General features: G+C 36.6%; 1 protein-coding gene across 1 annotated transcript in view; it reads right to left on the bottom strand.

The window, feature by feature from the left end:
• Positions 1-793: 793 nt before the first annotated feature.
• The window catches only part of LOC101313251 (mitogen-activated protein kinase kinase kinase 3-like), a 5595-nt gene continuing 2628 nt past the window's right edge, over positions 794-3760 (bottom strand). Inside the window, exons 6-11 of the mRNA XM_004288285.1 lie at positions 3509-3584; positions 3137-3196; positions 2903-3010; positions 2565-2801; positions 2012-2115; positions 794-1918 (exon numbers count right to left, since the gene is read on the bottom strand). Of these exons, the coding sequence (XP_004288333.1) occupies positions 1657-1918; positions 2012-2115; positions 2565-2801; positions 2903-3010; positions 3137-3196; positions 3509-3584 (847 nt within the window). The 3' untranslated portion in view covers positions 794-1656. The remainder of the gene's footprint in view (positions 1919-2011; positions 2116-2564; positions 2802-2902; positions 3011-3136; positions 3197-3508; positions 3585-3760) is intronic.

Below are 3760 nucleotides of genomic sequence, written 5' to 3'. Positions count from 1 at the left end.
CTCGGTAAGCAATTTGGTACAATATAGGCAAGACAAAAAAATGTTCGTATTTCAAGGCCAAAATCGACTAACCATACAAAATTAAAACTAATGTCTGTATGTCATCGTAATTGTCGAAAGAGTTTCCATTTCTAACCACCACCTAACGACATCTCACACTATAAATAAGTCAAATCAATAAGGAAAACTTCTCCAAGTTGTTCATTAGAACAAATAACCCCGGTTGTGTTGGTATTGTCTTTAATATAAGTTGCAGATAGAGTAGTCTATCACTATTACCTGCAAAGAGTATTCAAGTAATCGACGATGAATAAGCAAAACTTTTAATATATTTGGTGGTTTGCAATAATGGATTCCATACCAAGAAACTGCAAAACTCATGATCACCACGCTTCAAATAAACGGTGGTTGAATATAAACTTCTTACTCCATCGCATAAACTAGATGTTTTTCATGATTGAAGTTGGATATAATTAGAGTTTTGCAGAATTAGCTATTAGCCATTGGAAATGACCATGGATTACTCGATATTAGAGGTTCGAATTGTTATCGGTTATGCATTCTTGTTCATGAAGTCTTAATATCTTGTTATTTAGTTGTTGTGCATTCTTGTTCTTGAAATCTTGTCGTGGGTTTTGCTTCTTACTTCTTAGTGCAACTTAATCTTGTGCTACGCTCTAAATATGACTCAAAGTTAGTATTATGTTAGACTACATATGACTTATGAGAAGCTCACCCAAATATTAGTGATAGTCACACGCAAATAATGTTGGGTCTCGAAATAATGTTGGGTATCAGAAGATCAATTAAATAGACCGGCTTATAACCAGAAATCTTTATAAATTCACAACTAGAGAGAAGATAGTGACAAGTGTCACGACCTTATAGTGGTCACTCATCATGGCATCATAGGTTAATAAACGAGACCAATAGTAGCAGCATAGAACCAATAACAAGTACCCGCCATATGAAATAAACTAATTTCCATTATCTTCTAAGACTAATTGTCATTCAATCTTGCAGTCGTCACTACAAGAAGAGTCATCATCATCCAAAATGTAAAGGTCATGTGAGTACAGGTTTTAGGTTCTTTTGGTGAACTTGGTCTTCTGAGTTTGGACTTTGGAGGAGCAAGAGTACGAGAAATTGCAGGTATTGCTGAATGTATTATTGTACCCACTTCTTCCACATTCTTTTTTACAGAGCAGACTTCGCAATCACAAAAACATATCAGTACAATGTACAAATTCATATTGCTCTTGTTAGCATCAAAGAAATCGGAAAAGCAAGTATTGCTGTAGATGGACATCAAGATTTTTTGCATCTTACAATTAACCGCTGGTATGCAGTACATTTTGCCATATATAACATAAATGTTACAAACTGGACCAGCTTCCATTTACATTTTACAGCGAGGATGATATATATGTTGGTTGCTGGATTAACAAATCTAGCATATCCCCATGCCTCCAGCATCTCTCCCATCTTCTCTTATATAACAATCATGTAGCTCCTAGGGAATGTAGCATATACAACCAAAATCGCTAATTGGGGGGGGGGGGGCATAAAACAGATTTCCTTCCAACACTAGAATCACTCCAGTTCATCTAGCATTGTGGGGAGTCTGGAAAACCTTTGTCTTCGTGGTATGTACATTCAAATGGGTCTCGTTCTCGGTGATCCACCTGGTGTTTGGGGTCTAAGTAGAGGTGATTCCCGCCAAGGTTCGAGAGTGTATGATGTGTTTGGTCTTGTTGTATATGATGAGTACTCATTCAAATTGTAATTATTCTGTCCCATCATGGCATAAGTTGGGTGAGGAGGAGAAAGAAAACAGCTCTTGTGTGCTGGTCCATATTGTCGTAAAGGGCTTGAACAAGGAGATACCGGCAAAGATGTAATCATCCTCGCATTGTCTCTGCATATATGGAAATGAAAAAACAGTTATACGCATTATAACATCAACAGGACAGGAGGATAACCAAAAAAAAAAAAAACTAGGTATCTTTACCTGGGGCTGCGTATAGCCCTTGAAGTTGTTACTGAGGGTTTCATTATGTGATCTGCATCACCCAAGGTGATGCTCGTTCTGTTTGAATGCAGCTCTAGTATTGGCTGCTCACAAAAGATTATGCACAAAATTAGGTTATTGGACATGTCCCAACTCTGACGAAAGAATCTAAAAACTAGCCAACAGCCTATCATTCTAAAGGTCAGCATTGTTTACAAGCCAATAACTAGTTAGGAAAACAAATAATAGCTACTATTCTTTCTCCAGACGGTCTTAATGGCAAAAGAAAAACAAAACAACAAACAAAAAATTAAAAGTTCAAGACGTGATCTTGAATAGTACAAAAGTCTCATACCATAGGGGAAGAGAGGTTGGCAGATTGCATGTACAGTAAAGAAGGATGGAGGGTTCAATAGAAAAGATATGTATTGTTCTTAAAAAAAGATACATATTGTATTAATAGCTAAAATGGGGTTCATTGTAGACAATTCCAGATTTGGCACTGCATATTAATCTCTCTTAAATATTAGCAGACAAGATCTAAAGGCTTTACCGGAGTCCTGCTTCCATCAAAGGCGTATGGGAAGGCATCCTTGGTTAGCTTTATGTTTGAACTCCTTGTTGTCATTTGCTCTCTAATGAAAGGGTGGTCTAGCAGTTGAGAAGCAGTAGGACGCTCTGATGGGTTCCGTTGCAAGCACAGCCTCACAAAGTTTTTCGCATCATGGGAAAGATAATCAGGAATGTCTGGCATATCTTTGCTGTTCCCAATCTTAAATATCGCAGCCACCTGTTGAATCCATGATAAAGAGTCAATTTTTGCTCCATCAAAGGCTTGGTGATAGGCAAGAAATTTTGTAAAGAGACAGAGAACTGAAAAGTATATCTCACCCCTTCATACTGGCTCCATGGAGGTTTTGATGTTGCCATTTCAAGAATAGTACATCCCAAGCTCCATATATCCACTGCAAGACTATAGCCATTTGTATTCATGACAACCTGAAGTGAAGATTACATGAAACCATGAGAAACTCCCACCTTATTGAACCGGATAATTGTAATACTAAATAAAGGAAGGCAGAAGTTATGATGCATTAGAGAGAACCAACTTATGGAAGAGAGTACCTCAGGGGCCATCCAGTAAGGACTTCCTTTGAATGACAGCATCGAAGCACAATTTGTAATCTAAATCAGAACAGAAAATCATCAGGTTCCTCAACTTTGAGTTAAGAGCAGTAAGAAGGAAAAGTAACAAACACACTGTTCTTAAATTTTAATTCTTCAATATCGACATACGGAAGGGAACACGTACACTTCTATATAGGATCCAAATGAATGTTCTGAAGCGAACCGTATCACCTCCCCCAAGTTTTCTTAAATATCAAATGGAGCACAATATAGCTAAAACTTTCCTACCATACTCTTCCTATGACATTTATGTCTTGACTTACTTGTCAAGTTTAAGAATTTCTTGTACAGACGATGGATAAAACTTACATGTTTAGCCATGCCGAAGTCTGCCAACTTGATTTCACCATTAGGGTCCACTAATATGTTTGCACCTTTAATGTCCCTGCAAGGAAAAAGCTAAAAAAGTTACAAAGGGAAAACATAACCAGCAATTTAATTAGCAAAACAATATAAAATATATAATAGTAAAGTCAAGATGTTTTGAAAACAAATGAAACAAATATATATAAGATTGCATTTATATATATATATATATATATATATATATATATATAGAAG

Source organism: Fragaria vesca, linkage group LG1 (genome assembly GCF_000184155.1).
Source record: "Fragaria vesca subsp. vesca linkage group LG1, FraVesHawaii_1.0, whole genome shotgun sequence".
Lineage (NCBI taxonomy): Eukaryota > Viridiplantae > Streptophyta > Magnoliopsida > Rosales > Rosaceae > Fragaria > Fragaria vesca.
The sequence above is the reverse complement of the archived record's forward strand: the minus strand, read 5'-3'. Positions and strand labels throughout refer to the sequence as shown.